Source organism: Myotis lucifugus, unplaced genomic scaffold, assembly GCF_000147115.1.
Source record: "Myotis lucifugus unplaced genomic scaffold, Myoluc2.0 scaffold_133, whole genome shotgun sequence".
In the NCBI taxonomy this organism is placed as follows: domain Eukaryota; kingdom Metazoa; phylum Chordata; class Mammalia; order Chiroptera; family Vespertilionidae; genus Myotis; species Myotis lucifugus.
Genome location: NW_005871181.1, coordinates 632,641 through 648,170, shown reverse-complemented (window position 1 = coordinate 648,170; position 15,530 = coordinate 632,641). Strand labels below are relative to the sequence as shown.

At 39.5% G+C, this 15,530-nt stretch overlaps 1 protein-coding gene across 1 annotated transcript in view; it reads left to right on the top strand.

Annotated features, from left to right (window-relative positions):
• Positions 1 to 6: 6 nt before the first annotated feature.
• The window catches only part of LYPLAL1 (lysophospholipase like 1), a 31,805-nt gene continuing 16,281 nt past the window's right edge, over positions 7 to 15,530 (top strand). The window contains exons 1-2 of the mRNA XM_006094310.3: positions 7 to 109; positions 6,314 to 6,413. Of these exons, the coding sequence (XP_006094372.1) occupies positions 16 to 109; positions 6,314 to 6,413 (194 nt within the window). The 5' untranslated portion in view covers positions 7 to 15. The remainder of the gene's footprint in view (positions 110 to 6,313; positions 6,414 to 15,530) is intronic.

Here is a 15,530-nt window from a genome sequence, read left to right as displayed (position 1 = left end):
GGCGGGGCTGCAGCCATGGCGGCCGTGTCGGGGTCAGTTCGCCTGCAGCGGTGCGTGGTGTCGCCGGCGGGGAGGCACAGCGCCTCCCTCATTTTCCTGCACGGCTCAGGTGGATCCCAGTTTTACGTCCTTGATTCCTGCCCCTTGGGAACACCCTCCCCGCGCCTCCCACCCTGCCCCCCAGTGTTGCCCCCGCCGGAGCCAGCGCCGGGCCCCGCTCCCCCATAGGGCCCGGCGGACTCGGAGAGGGCGGCTGCCCCTCGGTAGCCCCGCTTCCGTGGACAGGCGGGCAGCGTGGTCACCGGGCCCCAGGTGCCCCCCTTTGCCTTCCTTTCTTCTCTGTTGGGGTCACCGGCCCTGCGTCCTGGCTTCCGGCCTAGGTGTCCGGCCCTCCGTCCGCAACAGGTGTCCATGAGGGATTGCGGGTTCCAGCAGCAGTGGGTTCCCTGCCATGGCTCCCTCCGGCCTCCCACAGGGATGTAGGCCATTGAGACTCACAGTTAACGTAAATAATTTTTATTCATCTCTTTCCTGCTCCCCCCCCCCCACTTCCTTTCCCAACACCTTCACCCCCACCCCCCTTGCTGTCACCAAGCACCCCAAGGTACAGCACAAAGCCAAGTCCGCCTGCCTTTGGCATCGTGTCCTTCATTCTGTAGGTTTCTGAAACTCCTCGGTAATTCACACTCGTGTCTGTCTTCCCCTCTGGATGTTGAGCTTTTCGGGGAGTAAGGAGCCTTGTTTTAGTCTTTGCGTCCCTAGTGCTTGGCCCAGGGTAAGCTCTTGGGAGATGGTGTTTAGTTTTGGGGTTTTCTGTTTTTTGGGGGCTGTTTTTTGGGGGTGGGGGGAGTTGTTTAAGAAATGAGATGCAGCCAGTGTTCGCAGGGGGCCGCCTGCCTCAAGTTAAAAAAACAATTCAATTCATTTGAGTCAGCTGTGAAGGGGGGAGGGGGGAGGTGTCACAAGATGGTGCCTGGTTTACTGCCCAGGGAATTGCGAGGGGAAAGCTGCGGGTTTGGCCCTTTTTTAAAGGCTTTTGGAGGGTGAAGGGCTCCAGCGATTTGGCTGGGAACGTGGCCTTGGAGCTGAGACTTAGGTCGCCTTCAGGAGGATGGTGGCTGGATGGCGGAGGGGGTTCGCGAGGCACCTGGGAACAGGCCCGGGTGGAAGGCTTGTCATTTTGGAAATGAGTCTCAGTTGGTTGAGCAGCGGGCCTCGGGTCACGTGGATGCTATCACCTTTAAGTAGTGGAGGAGCTGGGGCTCGAACAGAGAGCTGTCTGAGGCCAGGATCAGTGTTCTGGAGAGGTAAGGTGAAACACACACACACACAGAAATTGAACTAGGACAGTGGTCGGCAAACTCATTAGTCAACAGAGCCAAATACCAATAGTACAACGATTGACATTTCTTTTGAGAGCCAATTTTTTTAAACTTAAACTATATAGGTAGGTACACTGTTATTAACTTAATTAGGATACTCCTAAGGCTTAGGAAGAGCCACACTCAAGGGGCCAAAGAGCCGCATGTGGCTCGCAAGCCGAAGTTTGCCGACCACGGATAGGATGTTTCGTTTTGGAAATAGAAAAGGGCCCACGACATTTAAAGGGAAAGACTTGACTGATGGAGCATAATTAGAAGGTGAGGTGTCTCAAGGTAACAGGGGGGCGACTATTACTGATTTTGCTCAGGGCTCCAAGGGTCTTCGTTGATGAGCGCCCAGAAACCCCCCAGCACCATACTCCTTTTCGTAAGTTGATTATTTTACAGTATTTTTAGGTAACGCTCCTAGGCTTTTGTTCTGTTTTTCCTTGGGCCAGTTTGCTTAAATGAACTATTCTTAGCTTTTTTTCAGTTTCAAGATTGATGACATTTTAAAAACCTGTAGCTTTATAGCTCTGAAAACTTGTAACTATATAGCTCTGAGTTGTCCATTGTGTGTTTGTGTGTGTGTGTGTGTATGTATATATATAAATGTTTTTCCCTTTGTACTTAAAGAATTTATCCAACGAGTTCTGCCCATTTTACAACTAAAATGCAATTTCTGTACATTTTGAGCTCCATTTAGCGAATAAAACTCTTATTAGGAGTATGATTTTACACTGAACTTGGGTATTTGTGGTTATGGGATAGGAGATGTGTGGCTTCTGGTTAATCCAAATATGGGTAAACCAGTTTTAATAGCTTTACCATGCTCTTGGAATAAGGTGCTGGCTTAAAAGGGGGACTTGGCGACTGGGTGGATGGGTGTTGTTCTGTAGCATGCAGCTTTGCTTTTCAAGGTTGATGAAAAGAATTTAGAGGCACATTTCTGGTGTTTTGTTTTAATCTTAAGAGTTTGGGGTTCTCTTCTAGAATACTTATGGCAGCCATAGAAGGAATGGGAGGGAGTGGAAGTTATATAAAGCCAAATCAATTTGAGCCTTTCCTGCTACTAAAATACCAAAGAAGTACTTTTTCTCAGGACGATGAAAACAAATGATAGTTAACTAGCTTTGTTCAGCTTCCCAGATGACATTAATACACTGTTATATATTTCCTTAGGACACTGTAGTTCAGTGGTGTTCATGATATTTGTAATGACCTAATTTAATGTCTGTACTCCACAGTAGTTACAAGGTTCATGCAGGCCCAAACTGTGCATGTCTTGCTTTCTCCACATATGGTCATGTCACGTCACTGAAACCCTGGATTCTTGCGATCTCCCGGGAGAGAGATCACCAGAAACGAATGCAGAGCCTGGTACATTGTCTGAGAATTGAACCCAGGCCTTGCCGGTCACAGGTGAGAGTCCTACCCCTCTCACGCTGGGTTCTTGTTATTGCCCAGAATAGAAATCAGAAGCGCTCACCAGAAACCAATGTAGAGAAAGGAGGTTTACTTGTGCACAAGGAAACCAGCACCACCAAGGGAAAGAACACGGCTGCTCCTCGAACAAAGGCAGGGAGAAGTTTAAAGGGGCTTAGGTGGGGAAAGTGACGGCTAAGGATGTAGAGGCCAGGTTTTTCTGGTGCTTGCGCAGTGTGACTACATGCTTTATGTGTCACGTGTCTCAGTATCATGTTATATCTCTACCCAGGGGTATGTTTCTTTAGCAGTTTAATGAGGGGAGGTCAGGAAAGGATAGTCTTTCTTGCTAGTGTTCATGTGTGAACAAGGGGAAAAAAAACTTAATTTCCGCCCCCACCCCGCCCCCTGCCAAAAAACACACACAAAATAAATGTTACAGGCAGCAGTGTACTTCAGTCTGGTGATGATTGGTTGTAAGGAGAAGGGAAGGTCTTGGCTTCCTGCCAGCTGGGCCCAGGGAGTAGCCTGCCTATCTCAGTGAGCCTTGGCCAACCGATTGGGTTGGCTCTTAAAGTTGCCAGGGTTGCTAAGTAATGGACATTTTTCAGTCTCCTCTTATTTGAACTGTCAGCAGCATTCGGCTTTCTTGAAACACTGTCCTGGTTCTTTCTACCTCTGTTCGCTTCTTCTGGTTTATTTTGCAGCCTCGTCCTCCTCTGGCTATTAATGTTGAGATTCCTCAATATTTGGTCCTAGGTCCTCTTCTCATCCTACATTTTTCTCCCTGGGCTAACCTCCATACAAGCCCACAGATTCTATTTTTACCTAAATACAGGAAGCACAGATGTGCATCTCCATTTTAGGTCACCGTTGAGCTCCAGACATGTTTCTCCAATAGCCTAGTAATCACTAATTCATTAATCCACTCATTCAAGAAGTACCTGTTACATGGCCACTCTGTGTAAGGACTGTTCTCAGCTCTGGGTGTACAGCAATGAACAAGGCAAACAAATCCTTGCTCCCCTGGAGTTTACAGGAGGAAATATATAGTAGGAGATAGTACGTTCTATTAAAAAAAAAAAAGCAGGAATAAGGAGTAGCTGCTCCATGCATTTCCTGTCCCTGCACTATATTGTTCACCAGGTGTCCTGGCCAAAAGCCTCACCATCAGCCTTGAAACCTTTCACCATTGAAACCCCCTCCCCCCCATATCTTGCCAATTTCTGTTAATTTTAGCTCCTAATATCTCTAGTTCCTAATTCTGTATACTCCACTGCTGTTCCCCTCGTCTAAGTATCTGTCACCTGAACAGTAGCCTCCTAACTGGTCTCCCACATCTTTTGTCCTTCAGTTCTGTCTTCACAGTTTCCAGGGTGATCCTTAGAGGCGAGCCACCTTCCTGCCAAAAAATATTCCTAGCTTCTCTATGCTCTCAGGATTTGTTCCTAGCTTCTCTATGCTCTCAGGATTTGTTCAGCTTCCCAGATGACACTGTAATATATGTCCTTCAGCTTCTCTAGCCGCATTTATTTTCTTATAATTACAGCTTTATTATGGCGTAAGGATACAAGTTAGAACCCGCCAAAAGAAGAACCGTATAGGGAAAGCCTGGGACGGTTCTAAACCTGAATCTTTTGTCATCCTCAGTAATGAATTAACTCCCAGCACTGAGGTATGACAATACTCAAAAGAATATTGTCACAAAGGGAGTTTCACCTGAGCTTTTTATCCAGAGCTCTTATTTGGGTTTTATTGCATAGACATGATTGATTTGGCGTTGAACGCAAATCTCCAGCCTCCTCTATTCCCTGGAGGTCAGACTGATATCATATGGTTCAAAGCCCCAACCTTCTAATCACATGGTTGGTCTTTCTGGCTGGCCAGCTCCCACCCTGAGTCATCTTAGTGAAACTATCCTGTGGTTTGCGGGCCCGTCCATGAATAACAAAGACACTCTAATCGCTCAGGAAATTCTAAGGGTTTAGAGGTTACCTCTCTCTTAGGAACTGGGGACAAAGGCCAGCCAAACTCTTTATTACAGTTATTTTTAAATGGGTGTCTCTAACCTCATCTCCCATTCACTGCTCTTCCTTTCATTTTCTGCTATTCAGTGCTTAGATGTCATACTGCTCCTTCCTAAGGAGGGTCTTCGCGTTGGCCTTATGCTGTATCTGAGATGCTCTTCCCACCATCCTGTAGATTTGGGTTCACACCATTCCACAACTACCCGTGGGACGCCCGGTTTGTGTCAGTCCTGTTGTAAGCATTAAGTGAACAGGTGACTCAGTGGATAAAACACAGAATGATCCTTGCAGAGCTTGTATTCCAGCGAAGTTACTCCTGAACTCCTTAACGGGGTCATTTCTGAAGACCGTAAACCCTGGCAGCACCACACGTCTCGTTTTTGCAGTGGTTACATGTCTTTCACATACATGTATATGATTATTGGACTAATGTCCGTTTCCAACACTGAACTTATACTCCAGGAGGATAAGGGTTCTTTCCCCCCTCACCTTCCCATCACTGCCTCTAGCAGTGAACACAGTGCCTGATACATTAATAGGTATTCAGTAGGTGTTTTTTGAATTGATGTCTTACTGAATTGATTGATTAAAAAATTAAAGTTGTTACCGTTTAAGTTTCCTCTTCAGGATAGTATAAGATGGGCTATATTCATTTTTTTTAATGGATATACACATACATTTATTCTTGCATGAATTTTGGTGATTTTTTAGCCTTGGAACATATAATCATTATTTTAGGTCATGTAAACATGTTCTCAAAATTAAATTCTAATTTCTTGAGTTTAAAAATACAAACATGCTGAATACCCCTTTTGAAGGATTTTATTATTTTAACCAAGAAAATAGTTTTTGGTTGTTCCAACTATAAAAGTTTATAAGCACTTTAGGAATTAACTATTTTTTTAAAAATATATTTTATTGATTTTTTACAGAGAGGAAGGGAGAGAGACAGAGAGTTAGAAACATCGATGAGAGAGAAACATCGATCAGCTGCCTCCTGCACACTCCCCACTGGGGATGTGCCCACAACTCAGGTACATGCCCTTGACCGGAATCGAACCCGGGACCCTTCAGTCTGCAGGCAGACGCTCTATCCACTGAGCCAAACCAGTTTCGACAGGAATTAACTATCTTTAAGAGTAAAGATAAGAAATGGTTATTTAAAGTCAGAACAAAATAGAATTTTTATTTAAAAAAATTTATTTACTTCATTTATTTGTTCCTATTATAACCTTTAAAGAAATGAGGAAACTTACAACTCAAGCTTAAATAAAGTCTTTAAAGTGATCAATGGTGAAATTAGGAGTAATCAAAATTATTCCTACCCATTGATGCCTGATCAGTTCATATTGATAAATCAGTTTCTGCAGTTACTTTTATGTATGGAGATTTTTTTTTCCTTGTTCCATCCTCTGTATGACATGAAAGTTTTAGACAGTTTTTAAATACACCGTATTGTCAAAATGTTTTATCCTAATCTAGATTTTTTTTATTCATCAGGTGATTCTGGACAAGGATTGAGAAGGTGGATCAAGCAGGTTTTAAATCAAGATTTAACATTCCAACACATAAAAATTATTTATCCAACAGCTCCTGCCAGGTAAGCAGTAATTGATCTCAATGCTCAGGATAGCTCTTTGGCATACAGCATACATATATAGATGTACCGGCTACACATTCTTTAAGCTTAATTCTGTATTTTAAATTGGGATACCTTTTTAAAAAGACTTTATTTATTTGGTGATTACACTGTCGGGCCAAGTTTTGAGAGGTGAGTAATTTATTCCCTCTTTGTAAAGCGTTCTCTGGAGCTCTTATCTTAAACTTTGTCTCAAGCATGGCCTACAGGACTCCACTTCTCCTGGCCCTGCAGATTGCTCCCCCGCAGCTGAGATTTCTCCAGACCTTCAGCTGCTGTGTGCAGGAGCCCAGCCACCCCTTTCCCATTGGTGCACTTCCTACCAGTCTCCTTGCAGTCTCCATTTTCCGTCCTTGGTTATCAGGGTTCTCTCCAGCGAATCTTCAGCTGAATTTTCATGGTAGTTCTCCTGTATTTTAATTGTATTTCCAGTTTGGTCCTGGGAGAGTGTCAGAGTAGCTTCCACTTACTCTACAACATTTTGGAATCTCCTAAATTGTTTTATTAGGTACTGAAGAATGGGTATTAAAATCTCCAATTATGATTATAGATTAGTCTGTTCCTTCCCTTAGTTCTTTCTCTAGGTATGTTTTTAAGTGATATTATTAGGTGTGTGCCTGTGTGGGATTGTTGTCTTCCTCATTAGTAGCTACTTTTATATTATAAAATGGGAATTTTTATCCCTACTAATACCTGGACATGACATGTACTTTGTTTAATAATAATATAGTGTATATCTGCCTTCCTACGTTATACTGTTTTTCCATCCTTTTGCTTTCCTTTGAGGAGTGTTACATAGTATGTATTTCTTCGTCTTTTTACCTTTAACCTATCTATATCATTATATTTAATGTGGGTTTCTTATAGACAATATTTATTTGGGCTTTATTTTTTTTTAAGCAATCTAAATAGTCTCTGTCTTTTAAGTATTTATTTAGACCATTTGCATTTAATGTAACTATTGATATGTTTGCATTTAAGTCTGTTTATTTTCTGCTTTTCTCTTTCCATTTTCTTTTATTATTATTTGAATTTTTTTAATACTCCATGTTCATTTATCTATTCTTAATTTTTTCCTTATTGCTTAAGGGGTATAAGATATTTATCAAAGCTTTTACCTATTTAGTGTTGTTGTTTTTTTAATCACTTTACATGAAATATAGAAACCTTACAGCCATACAGAATCCTTTATCCTCCCCTCTTTATGTTATACTTGTCATATGTATATCATCTGCAAACTGAAAACTCTATCAAACAAGGTTATAATATTTGCTTTCAAATAATATGTGACACATACTTGAAAGAATTTAAAGAGGAGAACAGTAGCATATTATATTTACCCCGTTGTGGTCTGTTAAAGCATATCAGTATGTTCTGATTAAATTGTAAAGTGCCATTTGGCTATAAGGTATTGCTTTCCTTAGTCTTACTTAATAGTTTTAATCAGCTCAGTTAGGAGCATATTAAGTAAAAGTCAGCAATTAGCTTATTGTGTTGATTTAAATGGAAAATATTGCTTCATTTTTTCATTATGTTAATTTGGACTCTATTTAACTGAAGTGCTCAATAAATATTTTTATTTCTGTGACATACTTTAATTGTATTTGTAATTAGAGTTTTTCTTGGTTTGAGTTCATTAGAATTTCCATTTAAAAAATAATAACAATTTTTTAACAAGCCATTAATAATTTATATGATGATATGTAGTTTCTCTTGGTGTTTTAAAAAAATTTTTAAGTTACAAGTTTTGCATAGTGCTTCTACTTTTTGATTCACTGTTTTTTCACATGAATTGCATGTTTATATTTTTCATTAAACATGTTTTCCAAAACAGTGTTAGGCACTTTTGATTTAGGTCTTCAAAATAGCTTTACTTGTTTGGTTAGTAAACAGCATATTTAAATACTTATTAGTATGTAAAAACTTGTTTTCTTAGAAACATGTTCTTTTTTGAAAAAGCAACAAAAGAAAAATTGACCTTTTCCTAGAAATTAGAATATGGATTTTAGAAGAATTAAAGGGAAAAGAAATTCAGAGCAAAATAAAAGTTTTAGATATTTTCTTATTTCTAGCTGATACAAATTATCCAAGTGACATGAATGATTATTGACATCCATTATTCAGCAAATATTTGTTCTTGGCACTGGGGATATCCCTTTAGGAAAGTAAGTCCCCACTCTTAGGGAACTCATACAGAAATAGAAAAAAGGAGAGAGAAATTAAGTATATTAATTTCAAATAGTGATACATTCTGTACAGTTAAGTAGGATAATGGGATAGGGAGATTATATGTCTGCATTATAGGGTGGAAGGGAGATACACTGTAAATTGTAGGGTCAAAGAAGGTTCCCCTGTGGTAGTGACAGTTGGGTTGAGCCCGCCATGCAGGGATGTGGCAAAGAGCATTCCAGCTAGGGGAATATCAAATGCAAAGCCCTTGGATCAGGAACGAGCTGTCCTGTTTGAAGGAAAGCAGGAGGGGAGTGTGGACACTGGGCAAGCACCGTGAAATGAGGATAGAGAGGAAAACTGAGTCAGATGACATTATCTTAAAGGTTATGAATGAACTTTCGATGTTATGACTTGTAGGGAACAAAGATCAAAACAGAACTTGGTATCAGGCTGAATGTCAACTCTTTTTTTGTTGCTGTCAACTCTGGGCATTTTATTCCAGCTTAATATTTTGCCAGTGTGTAATAGTTTGATTGATTGATTGATTTAGGAGCCACACAGATGTTCTCTGCCTAACATATTTATTTATTGTGGTAATGTCTGAGCTCTTTTATACCAGCTAATAAAGTGATTTATTTGAGGAAGGTAAATGAGTATAACATATGTACCAGTTTGTTAGCTGTTTTAAAAAACAATCTTACTTTTATGCTTTATTTAACAGTTATTCTAACATCTTAGAATTATTCTTGATTACGTTTTCACAACAGAAAAGTTCTAAAGTATTCCTTGCCTCAGTAAATTTTACCATTATCTTCTTTGAACAGAATTTTAATTTTCTTAGATAATAGAACCAAAAGCAACCATATTAGTAAAACTTACATTGGGATTTCACCTCCATGGAGCATCAATCCCTAATTAAGTAAGGCACTGTCAGAGACAAAAAGTTAAATGAGTGTCATTTTTTCTATTAATGGCTGAGTTCCCAGAATGATTCATATCTTAGCCTATGATATCATCCTTACTTAAGTGCTTAGGCAGACAAATAAACACTTAGAGAAAGAGCAGAATAAAATGAAAAGGGAAGTAGAAATAATTCAAGCGAATAACCGTCGAATTCACCTTTAAAGTGAGTGATATGTTCAGTTTTCATTCAGAAGATCACTGTGGTTTTCATGACAAATTGAATCCAGTCTGGAATTTCATTTTGTCTGGCAGTGACGTTAATACGAGGTGGAAAGTACCTGCCTTCATTTTCAGAGGACTTGAAGAAAGTTAATCCTGAGAAAGGGATTCTGGGATGTGAGAGGCTTGAATGCTTTCAATCTTCTCTCCCCTTCTGATTCCACTTTATTTACCACTCTTGAACAGAGGCTTCTGAGGTCAGGAGGGTTGCAGGAGTGCGAGAGAATTTAGGCTCCATTGGAGCCCCAGTATGAGCCAGTGCAGGGTTTGATCTCTGCACCACTGAGAGCCTGGGACCGAGGCAGGAGGACCCTTAGATGAGCATCAGAATGGGCCAGTCCTGGGAGAAACTAGTCTGCAAAAATCTCCCCTCTCAGACCTATGTCATAAAATGCAAATTCCCAGGCAGTCATGCAAGATTCATTAAAATCCCACAAGGATTTTTTTAAGGAGAATTATTTTAAATTATTTTAAAATTGACTAAATATTTGATAATTTTTTTAGGTGGGTAAAGAAGAACGGATGCCTGAGAATAGGCAGGACAAGTCAGGTGCTGATGATAGGAGAGGGGATCTATATTACCCCCTCAGAGCATACTGGGAAACCACTGAAATGTAGTTGGTAGGACCCTAACGCAGTGTAGAGCAGTAGAACAGCAACAAGAATAGAGCCTTCTCAACTCATGTTTTCACCTGAATCTCAAAACACAAAAAAATGATTTGAGTAACTATTTTCTTGGTTTTCCCAAGGACAGTATGGAACTAGCACCATTCTAGATGCATTAGAGAGAAGCCATTTATTATACATAGTGTATGTATTAAGCATCAGAGCTTAATTCTCTCATAGAACCTGGGTGAGAGAGACTAGCTAACTCAGAACTATAGAATTAAATAAATAGCAAAGATGGAATTTTGCCTTTGTGAGGGAAGGTGTTTGTTTTTTTCTTTAATAGTTGTACCTATAGGCCCAATTGACTATCCATATAAAAGATTAACTTGAACCCTTAGTCACTTTATGCACGAATATATACCAGAAAAATTCAAGATTTAAATGTAAAAACGAAAACAATCAGAAGAAAATCTTGTGTTCCATATGTTCCACCCTCCCCCACCTTCCCTTTGAGATTTCACAGTTTGTTCCATGCTTCTGTGTCTCTGGATCTATTTTATTCATCAGTTTATTTTGTTCACTAGATTCCACATATAAGTGAGATCATCTGATACTTGTCTTTCTCTGACTGGCTTATGTCACTTAGCATAATACTCTTCAGGTCCCTCCATGCTGTCTCAGAGGGTAAGAGATCCTTTTTTACTGCTGCATAGTATTCCGTGGTGTAAATGTACCACAGCTTTTTTATCCACTTGTCTACTGATGGGCACTTGGGCTGTTTCCAGATCTTAGCTATTGTAAATTATGCTGCTAGGAACATAGAGGTGCATACATTCTTTCTGATTGGTATTTTTGGGTTTCTTAGGATATATTCCTAGAAGTGGGATCACTGAGTCAAATGGCAGTTCCAGAGTTAATTTTTTGAGGAAACTCCATACTGCTTTCCATAGTGGCTGCACTGGTCTGCATTCCCACCAGCAGTGTAGTAGGGTTCCCTTTTCTCCACATGCTTGCCAGCACTTGTCATTTGTTGATTTGTTGATGATAGCCATTCTGATGAGTGTGAGGTGATATCTCATTGTTTTAATTTTCATCTCTCTGATGATTAGTGACTTTGAGCATTTTTTTCATGTCTCGGCCATTTTTATGGCCACTTGGAGAAATGTCTATTTAGGTCCTTAGCCCATTTTTTAATTGGATTGTTCATCTTCCTTTTGTTAAGTTGTATGAGTTCCTTATATAGTTTGGATATTACACCTTTATCAGATGTATCATTCTCCCATACAGTGGGCTCCCATTCCATTTTGTTGACAGTTTCTTTTGCTGTGCAGAAGCCTTTTATTTTGATGTAGACCCATTTGTTTATTTTATCCTTAGTTTCCTTTGCCCTCGGAGATATATCCATAAACATATTGCTATAAGAGATGTCTGAGTTTTTGCTGCCTATGGTTTCTTCTAGGATTTTTATGGTTTCACGACTTATATTTGTCTTTTATCCATTTTGAGTTTATTCTTGAATATGGTGTAAGTTGGTGGTCTAGTTTCATTTTTCTGCATGTATCTGTCCAATTTTCCCAGCAACATTTATTGAAGAGACTGTCTTAACTCCATTGTATGTTTTTCCTCCTTTGTCAAATATTAATTGAGTGTAATGGCTTGGGGTCACTTTCTGGGGTCTCTATTCCATTCCATTGATTTATTACCTGTTCTTGTGCCAATACAATGCTATTTTGATTACAGTAGCTTTGTATCCACTCATCTACTGATGGGCACTTGGGCTGTTTCCAGATCTTAGCTATTGTAAATTATGCTGCTAGGAACATAGAGGTACATACATTCTTTCTGATTGGTGTTTTGGGTTTCTTGATATCCGGTATTGTGTTCAACTTTGTTCTTCTTTCTCAAGATTGCTGCAGCCATTTGGGTCTTTATAGGTTCCATATAAATTTTTGGAGTATTTGTTCTAGATTGTGAAATATACTGGTATTTTATATATTTAAGTGCCAATAATAAAGCACTCTTCTAAATTACTAAAAACTTAAAAGCACAGTAGAAACAAGCAAATGATATGACCAGGTAATTCCATGTGTGTGGCGTTCTAGAAGAGGCAGCACTGATCTGTAGAGAGAAAATCCCCAGTGGTTGCCTGGGAAGGGAATGCAAATCGCTTGCCAAGAGACATGAAGGGGTTTTCTGAGAAAGGGAATGTTCTGTATCATTGTGGCAGTGGTGGTTACATTGTCAAGTCTTTGAACTATATACTTAAAATGTGTACTTTTATATCTTTAAATTATTCCTCCATAAAGTTGATTTTAAAACGATAGTTGATACCCTTCAGAGGTAGCATTTTAAAGGGTGTTAGCACCGATGCTTTTAGGGCTGTGGGCAAAAGGCTATTATCTTTTCCTGTTGAAAGGTTAACTTAGAGCAGTGGTTCTCAAGCTGTGGGTCGCGACTCCTTTGGCAGTCGAACGAATCTTTTACATGGGTCGCCTAAGACCATCCTGCATATCAGATATTTACATTACGATTCATAACAGTGGCAACATTACAGTTATGAAGTAGCAACGAAAATAATTTTATGGTTGGCTCACAACATGGGGAACTGTATTTAAAGGGCCAGAAGGTTGAGAACCACTGACTTAGAGCCTTTATGGAAATTACTTTAAAACACCTTTTAAGATAAAAATTATACCTTTCAATCCAGCAGACCTGTTTTTAGACTCTTTCATAGGAATAAAAGTTCCAGTAGATAAAAACACATATACAAATATATTTAATGTAACATTCTTAGTGGCTAAAACTTGAGTACCAAATAAATGCCAATTAGTAGGGGGATGGTTGACTACACTGTGGACCATGTTTATCATAAGATACTAGAGGCCCGGTGCACGAATTTATGCACAGGTGGGGTCCCTCGGCCTGGTCAGTGATCAGGGCCAATCGGGGCCATCTCACCCAGTCCCTATCAGGGCCATCTCGCCCAGTCCCTATCGGGGCCGATCGGGGCCTGCCAGCCAGGGGGAGGGACCACAGGAGGTTGGCTGTGGAAGCGCACTGACAACCAGGGGACAGCTCCTGCGTTGAGCGTATGCCCCCTGTGGTCAGTGCACATCATAGCTACTGACTGGTCGTCTGGTCATAACGGTTGCTTAGGCTTTACATAGATAGATTACATAGCCATTTAAAATGATGGGGTACAACTATAGCCGGTGGAAAGATTTCCATGAGGTAAAGAGAAAAGGCACACAAGAAAACCAAATAGGCTGTTTAATTTTTGAAAAGCAATAGTGCTCTAAGAAGTGTCCTGACAAGATGCTTATTTTAATGTACATACAAGAAAAACATTCAAGTATATATTTTAGATAATAAAAATGGTTTACCTAGTGCAGGGCTGGGGAATGTCCAGCCCATGGGCTGTGTACAGTCCGCAAAATCATTTGGTCTGGGCCTGACAAGGCATTAGAGGTGAGTTAATTAAATATTTGATGAAATATAGCAGGCTAATTTTTTTCAAGAAAAATGATTTTAAATATAATAATTTACATGCAATAAACATTAATAATTCAAGAAAAATGATTTTAAATATGTTACATGCAATAAACAATATTTCAAGAAAAACTTTTAAATATAATTATATTACATGCAATAAACATTAATATTTCAAGAAAAAAAAGATTTTAAATATAATATTACCAAAACTGTACTAACATAGTATAATATCACAAAAGTTGTAGGAAATATTAAAAACTGCAAATAACAGTATTACTTCTATTATATTCTAAAATATTTCTTTTCTCTGGCTCTATTTTTGTTCATCACTTTATGTTGTTCATTATATTCCACAAATGAGTGAGATCATGTGATATTTATCTTTCTCCAACTGGCTTATTTTGCTTAGCATAATGCTCCCCAAGTCCATCCATGATATTGCAAATGGTACGAGTTCTTTTTTTTATCGCAGCGTAGTATTTCATTGTGTAGATGTACCACCGTTTTTTAATCCACTCATCTGCTGATGGGCACTTAGGCTATTTCCAAATCTTAGCTATTGTAAATTGTGCTGCTATGAACATAGGGGTGCGTATATCCTTTCTGATTGGTGTTTCTGGTTTCTTGGGATATATTCCTAGAAGTGGGATTACTGGGTCAAATGGGAGTTCCATTTTTAATTTTTTGAGGAAACTCCATACTGTTTTCCACAGTGGCTGCACCAGTATGCATTCCCACCAGCAGTGCAAGAGAGTCCCTTTTTCTCCGCATCCTCTCCAGCTTGTCATTTTTTTATTTGTTGATGATAGCCATTCTGACAGGTGTGAGATGGTACCTCGTTGTTTTGATTTGCATCTCTCGGATGATTAGTGACTTTGAGCATGTTTTCATATGTCTTCTGTATGTCCTCTTTCTCAGAGGGCCTATTAGGTCCTTTGCCCATTTTTTGATTGGATTGTTTATCTTCCTTTTGTTGAGTTGTATGAGTTCCATGTAAATGTTGGAGATTAAACCCTTATCGGATATAACATTGGCAAATATGTTCTCCCATGCAGTGGGCTTTCTTGTTGTTTTGTTGATGGTTTCTTTTGCTGAGCAAGAAGCTATTTATTTTAATGTAGTCCCGTTTGTTTATTTTCTCCTTAGTTCCCATTGCCATGGTGTCTGTATTGCTAAAGATATTGCTACGACATATGTCTGATATTTTGCTGCCTATGGCTTCTTCTAAGATTTTTATGGTTTCCCATCTTACGTTTAAGTACTTTATCCATTTTGAGTTCATTTTTGTGTATGGTGTAAGTTGGTGATCTAGTTTCATTTTTTTGCATATAGCTGTCCAATTTTCTCAACACCATTTATTGAAGAGACTGTCTTGACTCCATTGTATGCTCTTGTCTCCTTTGTCAAATATTAATTGAGCATAATGGCTTGGTTGATTTCTGGGTTCTCTGTTTGGTTTCATTGATCTATATGTCTGTTCTTGTGCCAGTACCAGGCAGTTTTAAGGACAGTGGTTTTGTAATACAGCCTGATATCTGGTATTGTGATCCTTCCAACTTTGTTCTTTCTCAGGATGGCTGCAGCTATTTGGGGTCTTTTTTTATTCCTTATGAATTTTTGGAA